General features: G+C 38.0%; 1 protein-coding gene across 7 annotated transcripts in view; it reads right to left on the bottom strand.

The window, feature by feature from the left end:
- ldb2a (LIM domain binding 2a) overlaps positions 1-21,174 on the bottom strand; it is a 214,467-nt gene that overhangs the window by 116,380 nt on the left and 76,913 nt on the right. For 2 of the 7 annotated variants that reach the window (XM_088636804.1, XM_088636840.1), the window contains exon 1: positions 5,137-5,572. In XM_088636804.1, the coding sequence (XP_088492930.1) occupies positions 5,137-5,268 (132 nt within the window). In that variant the 5' untranslated portion in view covers positions 5,269-5,572. Of the gene's footprint in view, positions 1-5,136; positions 5,579-21,174 lie in introns of those variants that run through there. The other 5 variants (XM_088636824.1, XM_088636850.1, XM_088636833.1 and 2 more) reach the window with 4 other exon arrangements.

Here is a 21,174-nt window from a genome sequence, read left to right as displayed (position 1 = left end):
TTTCATTATCGCCACAGTTTAATCATTCCCTCTGTCACCTAATGCTAATTGACTTCCAAACTGAATTCATTAACTCCAGCAGGGGGAGTCCTTAGTTACTCACTAAGAGATGAAGTAGGAAGATGCATATCTTTATTGTACTTAAATGTTACTGGTGGGTTCTTAAATTTGTTTAACAACAAGAAGTGGAGAGGATAGCTCTGGTTCTGAAATTCATGTTGCAAATGTTCTCAAAGTCACTGTCATTTTATCTTATTCCAAATATGCATCAGTGCTGTGAACCCATTAGTAACAATTATTACCATACCATCAGCTATCTGGGTGTTGTTGCGTTATTGGGTCTTATCTTGTCTAGTGTGATATTACTTTTAAGACACAAAGTGTAACAGATCTGCTCCTTTATAATAGGCGTTTTAACACTGGTATGTTTTAGTCTGGTGGTCAATATTTGAGAGTTTTGTTCAATATAGAGTATAATCCAAATAAAATGATCACAAATTTATATATGGAGGGGTTTGTGTTCTGTAAGAAAGAGATTTGTTTTATTGAAATGAAGTTAATTTATCCTGAATGGAAAAACCCAACTCATATGGCAGTCTACCTGGGGCAGCAAAATACACTCTGATCCAAAATAATATTTCAGTTTGCCTTCAATACCCATGTGAAGAGGAAATCTGGTTAAAAATACACTAATCTAGAAGAAAAAAAATATTCCTACCCCCGATATTTTTAACATACCAGTGCTAATGCTTCTTTCATAAGTTATGTACAGTATTATAAGTCTTCAGGGGCTTGCACCACTTCTTTTGAATAATTCATTATGTTGTCCCAATGTATCTATGCTGCTCTCCTCTTCTTAAAGTTGCAGTTTACTAAATTACAGTAAAACAAAAACTTTAAAAGTACACTACAGCCTTTGCCTTTATATGTAGTGTAAAGATGTAGTGTACTTTTAAAGTTTTTGTTTTACTGTAATTTTCCTTAAAGATACGTATACATAACCATATCAATAAATCAATAAATCAATAAATGCTTTATTTGCAAAATCTCAAAACAGCATGGAATGGCATGGCAATAAGGAGTGTACTTACTTTAAACCTGCCATTTAAGGAAACTTCATGATATTTAAGCAAAGGAAGCAAAAATAACCCCTACTGCAGTAAATAAGATGCATTTATCCAGAAAGACCTTAAAGAAATTATATAAAATTTTCAATATATAAGTTATTACCTTACTCCCTCTTTATAAGGTTTGTCTTTCATTTTCTGTAATAGGGCTATGCACATGATACAGCATAACAGCGTAAGGCAGAGAAGTCAAATCCTAGTCCAAAAGAGCCAGTGTGTCTACAAGATATCACTGCAATTCTTGACAACTTTAACCACATCATAATAAACTTCAGCGGACCGACTTCTCCCTGCTCTTCAGGTGCTGCTGCTTTAAAAAAAGACCTTTGAAACCTTCAGACACACTAGGGTCAGATTTAACAGGCCTGATAAAAGGTTTTGGCACTGGCATACACTGGTAAACAATTTTAATTTGGTCTTCATATCCCAATCATGAATAACTTGGTGGCTTACTAGGGGAACCCTGAAATTATATTAAACTCACTGTCCTCTTGTGAAGTCAGAAATGCTCATCCATTTACCATTTCCATCCTTTCCCAAGGGTTTTTAATGACATAGCATGTGGTTTATGGTGACACCCATCCCCAACGATTTTCAGCCTCTGAGTAACTGGACTTATCTACCCCACCATGCATCATAGTTAGTGCTTACCTGTTTTCATCAGCACACAGATAGAGAATGTCTGAAATGCAAGTATCCTGAATATTGAAAATTGACCACAAATGTAATGTCAAAATGTCCAACTCTGCTTCTAATAGAGATATGTTTCAAATGCATAGTATAAATTTAAGAACATACAATTCAATTCTATGTGGATACGATAAATCCACCTTTCAAAAATAAATGCGTAGCCGAACCCCTTTCCTAAAGGCTATTTACTAACTTTCATATGGTTTTGACCCCTGTACAAAAGTGACAAAAGCAATCTATACCATTTGCTACTGACATAAATAAAGTAGCACAGATTAAGCCTCCCTGGTGTAGGTCACACTGCTGAGTGACAAATCATCCTTTTTTAAATCCACTGTGTGACCTGATTCAAAGACATCTAAACAGCTAACATAACAGTATATGTTCCAGAGTCAAATTAGCATATAAAATAATGTGGAACAATGCTTTCTTGTTGCAACTTCAGAGCTACACATCAAAGTAGAAGACCCTGCTTACCCTTTTCTTGATGTAACAGTAAGTCGTTTCAGATGTTGGAACAGACACATTCTCTCTCCCAATTTTTTGTGTCAACAACATGATTGTTATCGATGAACATCTTAATCTTTTGCTACTTTCATAAAGTACGAAAACAAGAGCTTGATAACATTCAAAACATGGAAAAAGGGCATTACGTATAAACTGTGTTTTAGATTTAGTGACTTCCACGTTTTGAGCATTGTTTTCAGTAGCAAATGAATCAAGCAGAGAACTCAGCAGCGTGACACTCATGGCTAAAAAGGGAATGCTGGTAAATTTCAATAAGAAGCAAGATTAACAATTACTATTGACTCAAAATAAGAGGGTGATAGAAAAAAATAATTGTATTACTAATGATAAACCTTCTCCTACTAAAACTGAAAGGCGGTTTGTCGATAATTTAACCTATTTTGTGAGTAATTTCACCATATTTTTAAAAAACTGTTGAATTCAGGTGGGAATAAAATTGTACAATGTTAGGACATTAGTACATCACAACTGAGTGCTGGCACTTTCATCCAGACCTCAGTGAAAACACTATGCATCCAAATTATGTAAGAAAACACATTTACCTCAAATGTTTTACACATTTTTTTTTCCACAGCAAATATACTGGCCTCCATGTTAGTCTTCTTTGTTCAAATTGAGCTAAAGTGGGGGTCATTTTTAAAACATCAAAAATATAATTCTAGTCCCTTAAGTGTAAAAGGTCTTCCTGATAAATATGAACAGACAAAATACATACAAATTAAAAATCATGATGCTTTGACTTAATGCAAAACCAAGACACAAGGAAAAGCATATCATTTTCAACAAAGCAGTCATAATACAGGAATATATTTTAATATACTTAATAGATATAAAAAGACTCATGAATGCACAGAGAACTCTACTAAGCCAACGCATTTCAAAAAATATATTGAAAAGGTTCACCATAAAGAATCCATTAACTCCACAGGTCACCATATGTTGACCCTTTCTTAAGGTGAAATGCAAGCTTAAAAGAGCACCTTTATTAAGGAGAAATAATACAAGAAATAAATCTAATGTATGAAAAGAAACACGGAGCAAAATAAGGGCATTTTGAAAATTCTGAATATTTAGACTTAATTTTAAGTTTTCTTAACTAATATTAGTGCTTAAAATGACACACAACAATGATTGCAACATCAGTGGGTCAATGCGTTTTAGATTTTCATCTTTCACACATGGCATTTCAGGTAGCTATTATAATGTATTACTTAATTTGGAATTTTGTACAATTCTTATAGTACTTTGCATCCAGTTTTTACTTCATGAACATAGATGTTTTCGCCATATTCAGTTTACCAAAGCTGAAATTAAAATTTCAGGAACATATTAAAATTACATGCATGATACTTTCTTGTTTTCTCTATTATTTCTTAGTCCACATAAACAGACTTTAATTGGTGTATCTGTACAGTGCAATTTATTTTACTCGTTTTCATTATACTTGTTTAAGGGACACCAGCCAGTAACTCTTAAAAATCAACAAATCAATACATATTAACTGTACATATATACATTATTTAACTGGAAGTACAATCAATGAATAAAAGCAGTCTATTAACAAAGGTTTGTTGCAAAGTTATTTTGACATTTTTTCTTCCACAAATCCCAGTATTACAAAAAATGTGCGTCCAGTTAAGGATAATTCATTCCAGTCATATAGTCTTTAGGTACAAATAACATTTATGCCCACTTAAGCAGATCTATTAGTACATCCTTCTACAACTATTTAACTCTCTCTTTGTTAGCAAGTAACACATTTTGTGATTTACTTTTTTTCTCAAAATATGCATTAACCCATCCCTATGATTTAACCATTTTAAAAGAACAAGAAAGTTTTCAAAATGATAGAAGGCCTTTCACCTTGTTCAGCTCATACGGTTTTCAGTAGCTAATTGATCCAAGGATCTCATCCAGCCGTTTCATGAAAGAAGACAGCTTCAACAACATGGCTGGCCTTAACTTGTTCCATACTCCCACAACTCTTAATGTATTATGAATGTAATAATAAAAGTGACACCAGTAGTAATTGTACTAGATACCATGTAGCTCTTAAAGAAGAGGTGACATATATACGATTGTACAGAAAGACATACCTCCAACCTCTACTCTGAAAATCTGTACTTACCATGCTGGCAATAAATAAAATACAAATCTTTGCCTTGGGTGTACATCACTGTTCCCGTATTTCAGTCAACCACGTTTTAATAACTTTTGGTTCTGATAAGCTGGCCCCACTTGAGCTATTTAAACGAAATAGCTTATAAATTATGAAAAACGCAACTTCTGAATCGAACTTCTTACATTCATTGTGGTCACGTTTAAGTTATACCCAGAAAAGAACGCCTCTTATCTGAAACGGTTCATAACCATTAAAAAAAAAAACAGTTTTACAGTTATTTCTACAGCTGGCAACTGAAGGTTACCAAACAGGCTACGTTTTAGGGAGAAAAGAGTAGGCTCCAATTGAGCACCTAAAACCTCTGCGGAATTTTCTTACACTTCGTTTTTGAAATTCCCCTACAGTTCACGACAGAGAGAGAGAGAAAAACCTCGAACCCGTTTCTACCCAGACAAGCCCCATCGAAAGCACAGCTTAAAAATGAACATCATCAATGTTCGTAGTTAAATACTTCTAAGTTCCATCCATAAAACGTGAGCTGAGGCGTCCTACCTTTTCCACACAAAAAAAAATCCCTTACCCCCCTCCCTTCCAGCAGCTACACACACACACAAATAAGACGCATTCAACACTTGATAAACATCAAAGCAGCTTTTGCGAAGGACTCACCTCAGTCCGAGACTGAAGCCGTTTGTTCATCTCGTAGATCCGATACTCTGGCTGTACCATGTATGGCGTGTGTCTCCTGTAAAAAGGTCCAAAAGGAGAGGAGTAGAAAGGATCATGAGGTGTGCTGGACATCTTGCCTGCTCGCCGAGGTTCAAGCTACACAGCGCAACATCAACATCCATACAGAGCACATGGACTGCGATGCTCTGTATACACTGCCAGCTACCCAGTATCCAATCCTAGCAGCAGACACACGGCGCACGTTGAGAACTGCTGAGCAGCCCCGCTGCACTACAGCAGGAGAGGGAGGAACAGACAGAGAGACCGGATAGCTTCAGGCTGTACTGTTTGTTTTAAGAGAAGCACTTTGGAGAGGGGTCATTTCCTGTCCGTTCTCGGGACTAACTGGAAAACTAGAATTCCGCAAGCTGAGACACACGCATCTGAGGTTTGGTTTTAATTTTTCCCAGTTAGGACCCCTCAGGAACCTGGCAGCAAGGCTTGTTAGCATATAGGTGGTTAAGCAGCTGCCTGCCTTGCCAACAGACGCCCCCCTTCTCCTTTTCCACCCCATCCACTTTTGAAAGAATTGCGCTGCTGCTTTTTAAAAAAGTTTTCCTGCTTTTCAGCCTTATATCACGTTAATTGGTGTGCAGAGCTATACTTCCAGCGCAAATGCTCAGCCACAAAGAGAAAATAACCGTTACTTAAATCTGACACTTAGAGACAAATTGCCTAAAAATCAGAAACGTGTTATAGAAGCGTGACGAGACAGATGATAAAATAGGAAGGGGGCGTAATTTTGTTTAAAATTGTGTTCCAGAGTTCACTTGAGATGTAGCAAATGTTTACTGTTACTGGAATATAATGAAGCACTAGAAAATAATTTTAGAAACTAGTTCAGAAAGCTTTATCTCGTACGATGTACCGCGGGCACAGGACGTTTTGGTTTCTCAGCTATAATACCTAAGAGTGTCACATGCGGCATCTGGAAGTGTGAAGCGGGAAATTCTCATAAACGTCCAATTCTATTACAATTACAGCAGACAAGAATTGCTGGCGTGTAATGAAATGCGGAGTTAAGCAGGTCGAAAAGAAGCACATCTTTAATGGGAAAACAACCTTCGTTTGAGACACAGATGAATAAAAAACAAATTTTCGTGTTTAAAGTTGGTCTCCGATGTGGCTTATTAATTGATATAAAGGTTAAATTAATAAAGAAGAAACATAACTGAGCTGAACGTTGTAAATAAAAAAAATAATCATGAGAAAAAATTCGAAACTTTGGGTTTGCTAAACAATGAAAACGTGATCAATGAGAGAACATAGCAATGGTTTGCTTTCACCATAGTAAAATAGTTAATTTCTATTAAAACTTTTGATTTTAAACAAATATTTTGCATTATCTAGCAAACAGCAGTATAATTTCGTACACCAGTCAAAAAGAGGAGAAAAACATAAATTACACTGTTGATGGGTTCATAATACATATGAGAATATTTTTCTCAAAATTCACCGAAAGGTGTATTTCTTTGTAAGGACATTTGCTAAATAAAGCAATATTTGTGGTAATGTAGATGCGGTAGACAAACCAAAGCTTCACAAAGCTCCCTTGTGAGAAAAAACACAAAGCCTCTTCGCAATTTCAATTTATAATTATTGTTTTTAAATTTGACTTGATATTAGTCAGTACTGCATGTTCACCCAACTAAACTCTTTGAAAGTTACGAAGAAGAGATAATGGGGGGGAAAAAACGGTTAAGCTTCCAGGACGAATGTCCAGAATAGGATTGAGGTTGGGTTTTCAGGAATGTTTTCTGAAGGATTGATTTTTTTTTTATAAATTCCAGTCTCAAGCAGAGAATCTCAGACTCTGGCAGAGAAACAGAGAATTCTCTTGGGATAGTGTGGACTAGAGCTTAAAAAGGTTTTGGTTTCTCATTGTGCAGGATTCCTTGTTTATTATACGTAGCTCCACACTGCAACCACACTAATTTTTACCTCATGTGGGTAGCAACAATGATGAAATAATGAAACACTGCTTAGATACTGGCCGAAATTTGAAAAAATGTTAAAATGTCTCAATTAACTGCAATTTTCAGTGTGTAACACTGAGAATTACAGTGGATTTTGGTTTGTGTTTCAATACTTATATAAGGTATTTACACAATTACCCATTACGGACCCTTCAAGGTTAAAAAAGTTTTCCTACCCTCAGCTTAAGTGATGTGATCACTTTATAAATCATCTTCAAATTCTTGCATTAGGAATTTGTCTTTTCACATACCCCACACAGGCACACAGATGGGGAGGGAAAAGCTTGAGCTAAAATCAGCAGAGCTATAATGCGGATGTTCAGTGATTTTATATAAAATGCCTCAAAAATCCTAAACAGGCAGAGCTGTGCTTGAGTTGAACATATTGAAACTATATGTTTAGGCACAGCATCTTAACTACCACCTAAGAGAATGATAACATTCAAGAAACGTAGGAGGCATCATTACTGACAAATTCATAATCAGACATTTACATCCTCCACCTTCAAAGATATTATTATTCTGTTCAAGAATAATTAATAGTGTTTGTTAAATTCTATTTGTTTGATAATGATTTCTATTCCCCAACTTTTGAACACTTGTGCATCTTAGCAACCAGTACTATATTTAAATCTGTAGTAAAACAATTAGATTAAGAGGCATAGGTGCAATAATTGTTTGAAGATGTATTTAAGTTTAGAATCAAGATGCCTTCATCAAGAGCTAATGTTCAATACATTTACTGTAGAACTGATATCCCTCTAAAATAAGAATGCTTCAGGCAATATTTACAGTTAAATTAGTGCTTAACAGTTTTTGAGGCTGGGGTTGTCAATACTTGTTTCTGAAAATTCAAAAATGTTTTAACACACATTGCTGTACTAGACTAGCTGTGTGTTTAGACATGACACGTCTGATTTGTAGCTCTTGGGTCCTGCTTCAGTTTCAAAGGGGTAAGCATTCTGTGTGGAGTTTGTATGGTCTCTGCAGGGATTTTCTCTGGGTACTCCATTTTGCTCCAACCATCTAAAGACACACTGACAAAGTCAACTGCAGTCTTAAAATGGTCACTTTCTGCTTTTGCTTTTTGTTTATTTGTGTGTAACCAAGATGTACTGTACTAGTATCCAATCCAGGGTGTAGTATTTGTGTCTTATGCTCCTAAGAAAAGCCTTACTAGGAATTAGCAGTTTTCTGATGGATATTTCTTGAATGGATGTTTACTAGTGAATTACTTTTGCTTCATATAAATGGAGCCAATAACTGCATACACAGTTGTAATTTTCACAAGGACAAACATCTGTAGATTTTTTTTTTCATTAATTTTTACAGACTCCAATTCACTGACATCTCAAAATCACTCTCTCTAAAAGACCACTTAATTACTTTCTTTCAACTGGTGTTATTTATTGTGTGATGAGCAGGAAGAACAACACAGCAACTGTGATAATAGCTCTCTAAAACAAATTGTTTATGTTAATTAATACTCTGTAATAAATTTCCAAAACACCTCAATCACATTTAAATTATTTTTAAAAACCCACTTTTGAGTGAAAAGCAAACAGGTTTCCAGTAAAACAGCAATTTCATAATTACATTTGAAAACAAGTTAATGCTTTTTAAAGGCCGCGATGATTCATCAATGTGCGCAATACAAAGAGTCAGTCATATACAGGAAGTAATCCAGATGTCGAACAGTATGGGATCTATATAGCCTCCCTTAAAAATTACGAATTCCTCTGTCAAAAATGCTATCCAAATTCTATTTTCAGAAAACACAACAAAAAAGAATTTAATATTTCTGCTGATCAATTTAATGATGTATTAATATGAATTAAACATTGTGGAATGTTCCTTCACTTGGTAATTATATTCTGGTGCATGCAAAGGTTTATAATTTAATGTGATTACGACTACATTTTAGTTATTTAGACTTTGTTGGTTCCTAGCAGAATAAAAACATTACACATGATAGATTCAGCAAAATGGGTTTGCCACTGTATCATGCTTTGATTTGGAGATAATTGTAGGACTATTAAGGTAATCCTGTGATCTGTCTCTTATAGAAGAAATATTTTTGTGAGGAGGTCTTACTAAGGAAAAAGAGATCTCCACGAACTGTGAAGTTTAAAATATCCCCTGTATTAAGGATCTGTGCCTGTGGCTGGAAGGTTGCCGGTTTAAATCCCACAGCCGGCAAAGGAATCCTACTCTGTTGGGCTCCTGAGCAAGGCCCTTAACCCCAACTGCTCCAGGGGTGCTGTACAATGGCTGACCCTGCGCTCTGACCCCAAGCTTCTCTCCGCCTCTCTGTCTGTGTGTCTCATGGAGAGCAAGCTGGGGTATGTGAAAAAGACAAATTCCTTATGCAAGAAACTGTATATGGCCAATAAAGTGATCTTATCTTATCTTATTATCAGGCTCCTGCAGGTGGCAAAAAACAGCTCCAACTGGACAAAAATGTATTCCACAAGGTGACCCGTTCAGTTCTTTCTATTCAATCTCTAACCCTAGTGAGGTGACGGATTGTATTGATTGAACTGCATGTTCCCTTGGTTCCACCAGTTTTCAATAGGATTGAATAGTCTATTCATGTGACTAAGTGGTACGAATATTCTGGCCTGTGAGTGTACATACTGTATGGTACAGTGGTATGGTGAAATATATGGCATATGTTACCATAGTACAGTACATATGGTATGGTAAAGCAGGCTTACCTACACTTAGTGTGGCTAAAAGTATGACTACTGATTTCTGAGGAATATGATATGTAGCTTAATTAAATTAAATTTAAATTTAATTAAATTTAAAATGTAAGGATTTCTTTGAGATTCTTTGAGATGAACTTTGATTGTAGTGATATTTGATTAAGCCGCAGACAACATTTGAGAGGTGTTATGTACAGGAAATTCTATAAAAATAATTCAGAACCTTTAAAGAAATCGGGATGTATCCACCTCAGGAGCAAGTGGTATTACTATTCTCGCTATATTAAAAATGGGGGCAGTGGTTGGGAATTTATAAGCATTTCAGCAGTGCAATGTAAATGTGTCATGCCAAATCAAAACAGGAGAATTCACTTTAAGAAGTATGAACCACGGCATTTGATTTTTATTAATTCTTATTGCATTGTTATTAATTCTGTAAATTTTAAAATTGCTGCTGTTTAACAGTCAAGGCTTAGCTATTTATTTCTTCTCAACTGAAGGATTTTAAATTATTATTGTCGGGCCTCAATCTTGTGTTGGTGATTAATTCTGTTAAAACCTGGACTCATTCCAGGTCTACTGCAGGCATTTCACCAAGTCAAGGACTTATAAAATTGACTGCATCTTTTAGAATTTATTTAAGTCTAGTTATCCTATGAATTCCTCACGGTATTGCTTTGTAAGTCACTTTCAGACCTGTAATACAAAAATTTACAAATATGGAAAACAAAATATCAGGGGTCTTTGTATAAATTTGTTCCTGCCCTTTCAAAAATAACAAGAAGGAACTGGTTTTTGATTGGAATTGTTTGATATATTAAAGATTGATTTCTTTTTTCTATTAATATGCATTAAACAACGTACTTTTGGTTTACCTTGCAAAGCCACATTTGGTGAAATGAGCCCTTGGAGAAAAATAACTCACATCCCAAATTGTTTTTAGTTTAATCATGAATTAAACATCTTCACAGAAGGTGATGTGTAATAATCAGGCTGTTGGATGTTAGCAAGCATAGTACACCCATTGACCTATAATCAGAAAGCTACTTATTCTTGGCAAGTATTGCAGGGATACTGCCAACGTAGGGCTCAAGACAGGACAGCACCTTGGATAGGATTCCAGTCCATTGCAGGGTAGGGACACACTCATTAGCACAGAGGTTTCAGTTAACATTATAATCTTAATTGCATGTAACATCTTTCATGGTATATGTTTTTAGAAAGACTAGAGTACCCATCAACCCAGGGGTTGCTGCAGCCTATGAGCCCAGAATCAAAGAGCTGGGAGGTAGCTGCACTAACCTTAATATAATAATAAATAAAAATAATTGCTTAAACTTATATAACCAATTATATAACACTCCACTCAAAACGCTTTACAGGTAATGGAGACTCCTCCCCACCACCACTAATGTGTAGCCCCACCTGGATGATGTGACAGCAGCCATAGTGCACCAGAACACTCACCACACACCAGCTATTAGTGGGGAGGAGAACAGAGTGATGAAGCCAGTTCATAGATGGGGATTACTAGGAGGCCATGATTGGTAAAGGCCAATGGGAAATTTGGCCAAGATGCTGGAGTGTCACTCCTACTCTATTCAAGAAACGCCCTGGGATTTTAAATGACCACAGAGAGTCGGGACATCTCATCCGAAGATGCCTTTTTACAGGCGCCTTTTTACAGTATAGTGTCCCTATCACTATACTGGGACAGTAGAATCCACACAGGCCGCGATGTGAGCGCCCCCTTCTGGCCCCGCTAACACCTCTTCCAGCTACAACCTTAGTTTTTTCCAGCAGGTCTCCTAACCAGGTACCACACTTGCTAAGCTTTAGGGGTGGCCAGTTGAGAGTTGCAGGGTGATACAGTATGTCTACTGGTTATAAGACACTATATGCCACTGTGCTGCCCAAAAACATCACAGTTAACGAAGCAGGGGTAGATAAGACCAGACACTTCTGCCATTTTGCCTTTTCTATTTACAAGCACTTCAAAAGAAATTCAAAAGCTGATTCAACTTTGACTTTGAGACAGTTACGACATGTTTTGTATAATTGGTACTTTGAAGGCCAGTTTTTACACTTGCTCCACTTCCACACAGCAGGGCATTGCTAGGGCCTCACCGATGCACCTTCGCTGGGTGTGTTGCGGTTGCAGTGGCTGGTGGCCATGTCTCCGCTCTGCCCTGATCGGAGGGGAGACAGGGGACGCGGAGCAACCTGGCTGTAGTGAAGGAAGTCTCACAGCAGCAGGTGCTCTGGGGTATTCAAACACTGCTCTGTCTCTCCACGGCAATCCGGCAACACTTCACCTCCTGAGCCACCTTGCAGTGTCCCAGTGGAGCTCTCCCTGTTCCTGATGTCCAGTTCTTTTGCGCTCTGTCTGGGAGCACTGCCTGTGGCTTTGCTGTCCAGCGAGGACCAAGGAGTGGACCAGCTTTGGATCTGTACCTCAGCAGACGATTATTCCCTAGGACTGATCTCAGACGCATCTCCTGAGTTCGCTCTGACGGTGCATGCAGGCCTGGCCTCTCCAACGAGCGTGCACTCAACCGAGCAGTCGTTACGCCTTTTGAGTGACCTCCTTGATTTGAAGCATCCTGCCCAGCCATGAAGGTTGGACCCTTCAACCCTGCACGTCTCCAGACTCTGTTGGCTGTCCCTCTTCTGCGGTTGCTTTCCCATAACTCATTTCCTGCATTCCGGGCCCAGCCCACCTGCCTCCCGGCCGATTCCAGCAGACCGTCCGTTACCCCATGCAAGCCTTCCTCCCGGCTGAGGGAATCTAGACCGAACCTGTGGAGTCTGACACCCCACGCAGCCCATGGTCTTGGAGCCATGCCACAGATACCCCTGGACAGTTTGTCTAGCATCCGAAGTGAGCCGCAGTGAGCCAGTCATTCCTTGGCTGTGACGCCCTAGCTCTTGGGTCCATAACACCGACAGCATCCGGCTCACGGTGCGGCATTGCAAATCCATTTCATGCATAAAATGTTATGACTACTCCACCGACTATGCCATGTGATACGTTTTCTACATTGTATGTTTTATGTATTTCTTGTCTACAATGATGTTTTCTGTTATCGATTCCAAGCAAGAAGGAATATTGTACATTGACCATCAGGTCTGTTGCACTCTTGATGGTTAATTACTATTGTATGTGCTAACATCCACACATGGTGAATCAATGACACAGACATTAGGTGTGCTAGTGTAGTGAGATGTGCAAAATAACAGACAAGAACACCACAGCATAACATAAGAGTGTAAAACAAATCTTTGTGACAGGAATAGACCTTACCAAACATCCCAGGTCACAGCATCAAGCTTGGATTTGTAAGTTTCTAGGATGGTTGAATTGCCACCTCTCATTTATAAACATTGTGTCAGCACTGATAATTCTCTGTATAAACAAGTTTTTCTAGCATCAGTATCATACTTACCTTTGGACAAGTTTCTAGTTATGTCCTCACAGACCACTGTACATGCTGATCTTAACTTAGAGTAACTGAAAGAGCGAGTCTTTTTTATTCTCTTTAAACCCTTGATCAAATCTCCTCTGAATTGTCTTGTGCCTAAACTTAAAAGATTTAAATTCTTTCAATCTGTGCCCATAACTTAATCCCTTAAATCCTGGTACAAATCTGGTTGCTCTTCTTTGGACTGTCTCTAAGACGTCTGTATTATTTAGGGCATGAAGACCAATATTTGTGTAGCATTCTAGGCAGGTTTAGCTAGAGTATTGTACAGGTTCAACATAACTGCTTTTGACTACTACTGTGGCCCTTTGCTATGTACTCAGACATTCTATTTGCCTTTTTTACTGATTCTGTGCATTGCCTCAACGGTGACAGTGATAAATCTACTGCAATGCCTAAATCCTTTTCCCATCATATTCCTTCTTATCCTGTGCCAGCTGTGGTAGATTTATGCCTTGTATTCTTATAGTTATGCAAAACATTACATTTATATTTATGTTAAATTTCATTTGCAATGCATCTTCCCATATTTTAATCTTGTCTAGATCAGTTAGTGTTGTCCCTATTATATCCTGGATGTTGGTATTTCTCTTTACCTTTATTTCAATAACAAAAATGTAATTGTCTCTTGGTAGTCTGAACTGTGTACAGTAAAACATCATTCAACCAATGCTTGATTATTTGATTTACTGACCAAATGCTGCTCACATAGGGGGTGTGTGAAGGATGTATGCAGCTCCAAGTTGTGAGCAACACAGTGGTGAAGCAATTTTCCAGAATCCTCCAAGATGTCAACCTGGGGTCAGATTTCAGTTGCTAATGTTGCAGAGTATAGTACAGAATATACTCTATATACAGAGTATAGTATTGATGTAACAACAGACACAAATTTGAAAATAAGCAAACATAGCATGAAGAAATTTCCTTTGAAACTCAATGTTGAGGACAAGACGTCCTGTTCAGCATTGACCAAGAGGCTGTTACTAGATTCAGGTTGCCACGTTTGACTAGCCATGCATTTAAAAGCACCTAGTTTTGCCCCAAGTAGTAGATGACTGTGGTGTTGAGTAATAGCCACTGAAACAGAAACCAAAAGGTTTGCTGATGTGGAAAGTATACAGCCATTCCAGCAAATGAATGCTCAAAGAGCTAGCTCATAAGTAGTCTAAGCCAGATCTACAATGCTGACAAAACAGGGCTATGATCCATATCTCTTCCCAAAAATACTCAGGCATTTAAACATGAGCTCTCAGTGCCTCCTAACTAGCTTTAGAAGAGAAGTAAGGACATTTCTCTGAGGCATATGCATAAGCTACTGATGTATTATTACAACTCATTGAATGATTGCTTCAAATAGCACAGCTCTTTGGAAGGGTTCCTTCACCACTTTGAAACTGAGGTTCAGATACTTCAGGTCAAGGTGTTGGGACCCCCCCCCAAGGACATCAAGACAATGTCAATTCAAGTGAAATCCCCACTCAACCCACTTAGAGAAACTTTGCAACAGGGACAATAAAAAAACTGAACTGCAATACATTGCCGTCACATACTGTACAGTACCACCCCCCCAATTCAGCATGTGAACCATGCTTTAAATTAGAGACCAAGACGCTTTAATAAGACTGGACAAAAACTACTAACAGACACAGAGCCTACCCTTGATTTCAAAGGATTTGAGCTTGAACAAATTAGTGTTAAGGATGTGGTGGTGGTTGGAGGTTAGGAGGAAGATCATGGATACCAAATCTTGCAAGAAGAAGAAATATCTGAAAATGTTTCTATACCTCCTGAAGAAAGACCACAATGGCAGAGAGGAAAATGTGAAGACCCAAAACAATTAATCATCAGGGACTGTGGTTATACATTTCATTTATCAAAACTCTTTTCCAACATTTGTTGAAAATTATGAAAATTTCAGGTCATTGAGTCTCTCTTAGAGGCAAAAAACACCCATGTTGAAGCTTCTCCAAAACCGCTCCTCCATTCCAGTCACACTCTTTCTCATGACTCTATACATCCCCAGCCTTCACTACAGTATGTGTGATCAGGCACATTGCTGCACAACCATCACTATGAATGCCAGAATGTGGCTCAGATGGACATGGTGAGTACATAACTTACTGAAGTGTTTACAAATGTACATACTGTATTAACATGTTTTGTTTTTATGTGTGATTTTTTATGTAAGATGATATGCATTCCCACGTTGACAATCTGAATTTTCAGTGACAGCAGAGGTGGTATAAAGGTTGATTGAGATTTTATTGTAGTTTCTGCCTAAGGTAGACCTGCAATGAGCCTTGAGGGTTTTCTATTTTTTTTACATTACCTAACCCAGATTCTGCTCCTCTCATGCGATTCACTCCATCATGCGAAACCAGTTTCTGAATTTATCAACATGGGCCACCATTAATTCCCAGAACTTAAAGTAAAAGAATGAGAGATTTCCAAAAATATCAAGTGGTACTGTATTCTAAATGACACACATGAAAACAGCAGTGGAATACACAAATACCTATACCTCAGAAGATGTATTTTTTAAGAGATTAAGAGTGCTTCTATTCAGAAACAGAAAAAGGAACTGGACAGCTAAAACAAGACAGATAAGCTGTTCCCAGGTTTTGTTTATGTAACTCAGTACAGTCCAAAAATATCTTGACATCAGTGAGAAACTTTTATCTCATAAGGGCCTGAGATCACTGTATTCTCTTAAGCATCTTTGATTATAAATAAGTAAAACCCACTACTAGTAATAACACACTTAATAATGAGCAATATTTTCGAGGTGTTGTACTGTAGATGTTATCATTAGGTACATTAAACACTACTTTCAGACGATTAAATATTTTGTTTCTAATATGTTAGTTCTTTTATATTTCTGTCAGTCACCAGATCAGACAATACATAACATGACAAATGAATGATAGTATAACAATTGCTCCAGCTGCTACAACTAGTGTTGTGTACACACCAATCAAAATAGTCTTTTAAATCACAATAGCACATTACGTCTCCCTCCCTGTTTTAGAGATTACCACACAATGTTCCGCTTGTGTTGATGAGAAGAGAATGTCCCAGATGAGTACAGAGGAGATGAGGAAAAATAGCTGCTGAGCAGCAATCCTTCTACAAATCATGGGTCTGTCTTACTCAGCCAGCAACACAGATCCTCACAATTGTGATGCAGATAATGACTATTATGAAGTACAGAGCTCCTCAAAATCTTCTGTCCTGTACAAATTGCGAGGAGGACAGAATGTGACAAGCTCTGTTTTGCTCAAAACGGGAAGTGAACACAATACTCAATAATGTAGCAAGAAGTTATTCGAATTTCCAGAAACTACAGACGGTCTACCACTATTTAGAACAAGACAAGCTAGGCATGCTACCTACACATTAGTATAAACTCAGGGTGAACCAGTGTCTTTCCATACTAAAAACGTCTACAGGTCATTATACTGTACTTTGAGGCTAGGGTGGGAATAGTCAGTCTTGGCTCTTCTGGATCTTAGCAAATTCCACAATCTTACTGGCTTGTGGTGCTAGCAGTGAGGGAATCTTCGCTCCTCCAATCTACACTAAGACCTCCAGGACAGTGGTTTAAAGATGGGTGGGTTGAAGGAGTCTGTCTGCAATTCCTCATTCTCTCATGTGTGAGGTTGTGTTTTTTTTTCATATCTTGGCTTATATCTATAACAATAAATAATTATTGGCAAATTATTTCATTTCATTTGAATGCCATTTGGTAGTCAGTAGATAATTGATCCTAGGATCTCATTCAGCCATTTCATAGCAGAAGACAGGGTATCAGCTTCAATCATATGGCTTGCTCCATACTCCCACCAATGTTTGGGTAAAGAGGGTTGGCTTTGTCAATGCCTTTTAGGATTTTGAATATGTATGTCATAACACCTCTTTGTCTTCTCTCTTCAAGACTAAAATCCTGTCATTGCAACACATTCCATTCAGCTGGGTAGTTCAACACCCAAAATGTGTGACACGTTCTAAATTACAACATAATATTTCTTAATTTAAAGTCTAAATTTTTAACACTTTATGTTATTTTGCCATCTACTTACTGTCTCTCTGCATTGTCTAGAAGATGAGATGATGTGTCAGGCATAAACACCTTGTCTTTTTCTAAAGCAGCCTTTTCTAGCTCAGTGTTGAGAAATACAATGTATTGTGCTTATATATGATTTGCTACCTGCATGAAAATCCTGCAGTTATCCACATTAACCCTTTAATACTGGAGAAGACAGCATATTGATTACTAAACTAACAATCATGGCCTCCTAATAATCCCCCTCTATGAAATGGCTTCATTACTCTGCTCTCCTCCCCACTAATAGCTGGTGTGTGGTGAGCGTTCTGGCGCACTATGGCTGCCGTCGCATCATCATGGGGCTGCACCCTGGTGGTGGTGGAGGGGAGTCCCCATTACCTGTAAAGTGCTTTGAGTGGAGTGTCCAGAAAAGCGCTATAAAAGTGCAAGCAATTATTAATTATTATTATAACAATAGAAACAAGTAGTTCATTAAATCTGGCACAAGTTGAGATCAGTTTAGACCTTGGGTAATAACTGTCATCTCACTTATTGTACATCTCCAAGCAGCCACATTGTATAGTCCATTGTTCGCATGTTATGGGAGTTCAAAAGCTTCTGGGAAGAGACAACACTGTAACAGTCTCATCTGAAGTTTGAGTATGATTTAAAGTTTTTAAGCATTCTTCTTGAAGGGATCAAAGGGCATACATGAATCACACACTGCATTTGCTATCAAAACACATAGTGTGTGATGAAGGCAGCATGAAAACGAAAGAGAGAATAAAAATCCACACCCTTGCTCCGCTTGAACTGTCAGTCATGACTATAAAACCCTGTAAGAATTAAAGAGACATGAAGTGTGCAGAATGTTCATCGTTCATAAAATGAGAGCTTTTGTTGCACTCCGGAAGTCATTTGTCATTCCTGTTTCCCAGCTGCCTTATCACTCCCTTACTTAAACTTTGCAGCTGTGTTTAAGTGAAAAATAAATAATAAATTAGTTTTTCTTGCCCACAGTTTGCAAGCTTTTTCAGAATTGTATATCGGAGCAGAAACCTACAGTACAATACCTACTGTACAAAAATCACTCTGCACATGTGCAGCTTCTTTATAAGCCCTATGTCACGATCGCTACTCCTCCTCTTAAGGGTGCTCCAGCCCTTCCTTGTTCTGCCCCATTACCTGCACCTGTTTCCTATTTCCGTTCCCCCTTAAAAGCCAGACCCAGACGTCACTCTAGGTTTCCTGATTGAATTCCGCTTCGTGAGAGGCCGGGGTCCTGCTGCGTCTGGCTTCGTTATGTTTTTAACCTTCTGTTCCTGATTCCCTGCCCCGCCGGTCCCGACCCGGTTCATGGTTTTATTCCCTGGATGGATCCCCTGGCCTTGGACTCTACCTTCTGTCTTGGATTACCCGTTTGGATTTTCTCATGGATAGTTCAACCCGGATTCACTCTCCCTGGACACCTGCACCCCTTGGACACACCCCCTGTCTCCATACCCATCCTGCATGACTTTTTCCTAGCGTTTCCTCACTCCCTTCCGGGTCGTGTCGTCTGCATAGGGCCTGGAAAGAACTGTACGTGACACTCTAGGCATCATCAAAGACCCCACACACCCCAGCTACAGACTGCTTGACTCTCTACCCACTGGAAAACGGTACCGGAGCATTTGGGCCCGGACTACCAGACTTAGAGACAGTTTTTACCCCTGCACTATCAAACTGTTAAACTCCCAGCCCCTCTCACCTACAATCTGAACCATTCTGGTGCCTTCTCTCTTTATCAAAACTCAAACGCACATCGAAATCTACCTCTACCTCACGTTTACTCTCAATAATTTTGTATCCTTTATTTCATTCAGTTGACGTATGATTTTGGACAACTGTTGTTGGTTTGCACATTGCCTGTTGTCTCTTTCTTTCTTTTCTTGCACAATTGTATGGTTGTTTGGACTACTTACCGTCTGAAAGCTAGCTAAATAGCATTTTGTTATACTATATACCTGTGTATGAGAATAATGACAGTAAACTTGAACTTCTTTATATTAAAAATACTCCATTAACTCTCTCTGATTGTATGTTGCATTATCGTCTAAGATTGACAAACAGTCTGTGTATCAAGTGTGTGAAAGAAGGAGCCTATCATGTGATTTAGCCTCTGCCAAAAGGCAAGAGCTGATACCCTGTCACTTTCCAAGGCATCCCACTCAATATTGTACCGAAACAATATCAGAGTTTTATCAGAGAACCGGAATCAGAGTCACTTCCAGTTCTGCAAGGAGTAATCTTCTTTTTCTTCAGATTGAACTTCCTCAGCGCTGTTCATTCCCCAGTTCGCAGTGCTGATTACACGTCGACAGCTAGTCACCAACATCACAGCAGGGAAACTGGGAAATTGTTCTTCCCAGAGAAAGCCACTCCAGGTTCAGATTTATTTACTTCTTTTCATCAACGTAAAAGTTGATACAACTCTGAGTTAAAACTGGTATAAAAACCAGGCAAATGAAGAACAGTATATCCGTCCTGCACTTTTAACTTTCAGTGTTATACATTGTTGTGTTAAGTTAGTCATCAACTTTTGATATAGTTATTCTCTATAACTAAAAAGTCCATTAGGTACTGTATAGTCACATTTCAATCACACACTTTTAATTTAGTCTAGCTGGCCAAAATCAGACTAAAATCACTTTTAGTCACAATTGAGTCTCACACATTTTAATTTGATTGCCTAGTATGTATAAAGATTTTAGTTTACTTCATTTTTAGTCCTTGGAAATTTCAGGAAATGAAGTTGAGTCTTTTTTGTAATTTACGATTAAGACTGTTCTAATTTGAAAACATTTGAATCCATATAATAATTGTCTTGGCAACCTTAACTGTTACTGTCAGTGTTACAAAATATAAGAACTGTGAACTGCTTTACATCCAAAATGCTGCCAAAAATTATTAAATACATCTTAAGAATGAAGTCAGAAATATTTATTTTATTCTTTAAAGGTACTGAGGAATAGTGGATTGTTTTCTTTGGTCTTCCAAAGTACAACATAAAGACTACAATATGTGGAAGACCAAAGACATTTTTCTAATAATCTCACAATAAGAAGGAGGAAATAAAAAAAAGTAGTAGACTATAACAGAAAAATGCTGTCTGTCATGAAAACTTCTCTGCTCTCACTACTGTAATGCCAAGAATGATTCTTGTCATAAAAGTTCTCATTTGAACCATCTACCGCATAATAACATAATTTCATACATGTGATACCATTCTGTCAAAATCAAGACTTTGCATAAGGTAAAGTATATTATGATCTCCGGAAAGGCTAAAGATCAAATACAAGAAATAATTGTGCAGTAGAGGGAAAAGAATCTTATACAGTGACACCATATGGTCTTTGCGCTACAGTTTTCAAAACTGTGAAAGTTCAGCTTTCAACATACTGAACAGTACCTTTTAAATTGGACACTTTTAGAGCTGCATCCAAATATATTAACTTGTAAATCTGCAAAGGTTCTCTGTCACTTACAAGTTACAGTATACTGTATAAGCCTATCCCTTGTCAATAGGGAATCTAGGAAATAGTTCAAAGGTACAACCACATTGTCACATCCACCGCTAATCGGAACCCTCCTCACAAACAGCCTCGTCCCAGTTAAGCACCTGATGGAAATCTCCGCAAACACAGCCGGTCTATCCCATCATCCAATCTGAACACCTCACTTGTTAACTGAAGCCTTCTGATTTTCACGGAACAGCGCTCGGTATT

This window comes from Lepisosteus platostomus, chromosome 1 (assembly GCF_059453375.1).
Source record: "Lepisosteus platostomus isolate fLepPlt1 chromosome 1, fLepPlt1.hap1, whole genome shotgun sequence".
In the NCBI taxonomy this organism is placed as follows: domain Eukaryota; kingdom Metazoa; phylum Chordata; class Actinopteri; order Semionotiformes; family Lepisosteidae; genus Lepisosteus; species Lepisosteus platostomus.
Note: the sequence above shows the minus strand (reverse complement) of the source record. Positions and strands in the feature narration are given on the sequence as shown.